The 887-nt window shown below is 51.2% G+C and overlaps 1 protein-coding gene across 1 annotated transcript in view; it reads right to left on the bottom strand.

Moving 5' to 3' along the window:
* The window catches only part of LOC106536395 (E3 ubiquitin-protein ligase RNF123), a gene marked incomplete at both ends in the record, with an annotated part of 7862 nt that extends 7397 nt beyond the window's left edge, over positions 1-465 (bottom strand). The window contains 2 exon segments of the mRNA XM_014033666.1: positions 114-291; positions 358-465. Coding sequence (XP_013889120.1) covers positions 114-285 — 172 coding nt within the window.
* Positions 466-887: the final 422 nt, after the last annotated feature.

An 887-nucleotide genomic window follows, 5' to 3' on the forward strand; every position in this document is an offset into this window, starting at 1 on the left:
GGGGGGGGGTTAGCAGCCTGGTGGTTCTGTGTTAAGCTCTGTGTTCTTGCTTGTTGAAATAAACTAAAGTCAGACGACTTGTTAAATAAATACTTGTAGGTCACGAGGCTGACCTGGCAGCTCCTCCATGCTGTTGGCAGGGCTGAAGTAGTTCTTCAGGGCGCTGTAGGCGTTCATGGCCACGTTCAGGAAGAACTCGGGGGTGAAGGCGAACAGAGAGCCCGTGTTGTCGGCGTGTTCGATGGTGCGAATGCACACACACAGCAACCAGTACACGTCCAGCATCTTCTCCTGAAGACAGTCCAGCATCAGACAGCTGCACACGGGTCAGAACCCAGTGTAAACACAGCAGATCACCTTGGAGTAGATGGTAGCATTAATCCAGGCCAGTCTGCGGCTCAGGTGGTTCAGCTTCTCTGCAAACACCTTCTGACTCTTCTGCAGCTCGTCCAGGATGTCAGCACGCTGGAACACACAGGATGGAGTAACTTCCTGCTTCCTGTCTCAGCTCTCATTCATGGAAGAGAAGATCTGAAGAAGCTTTCTAACAACGTGAGCTGGGAGCAGAAGAACCTGTCAGCTCTCATCAGAACACAGACATGAAGACAAACGCTACCCTGAACCAGCCCTGAAGACTCTGCACAACTCCTCATCACTTCCTGTCTGCTTCTTGTTTGTTTGTTTGTGCTGAGCTCACGTTAATGAGAGCAGCTGACAGCAGAGAGGACACAAACACCCAGAGTTCTGCTTGGCTGCTTTAATTACTGCTGTCAGTCCAGAACCACTGCAGCCCACTGCTGGTCATTATTCATGTTCCTGTAAGCAGCCTGCAGGTCACAGGTCACAGGTCTCACACACACACACACACACACACACACACACACACA

The sequence above is a fragment of the Austrofundulus limnaeus genome, unplaced genomic scaffold, assembly GCF_001266775.1.
Source record: "Austrofundulus limnaeus strain Quisiro unplaced genomic scaffold, Austrofundulus_limnaeus-1.0 Scaffold1800, whole genome shotgun sequence".
Classification (NCBI taxonomy): Eukaryota; Metazoa; Chordata; class Actinopteri; order Cyprinodontiformes; family Rivulidae; genus Austrofundulus; species Austrofundulus limnaeus.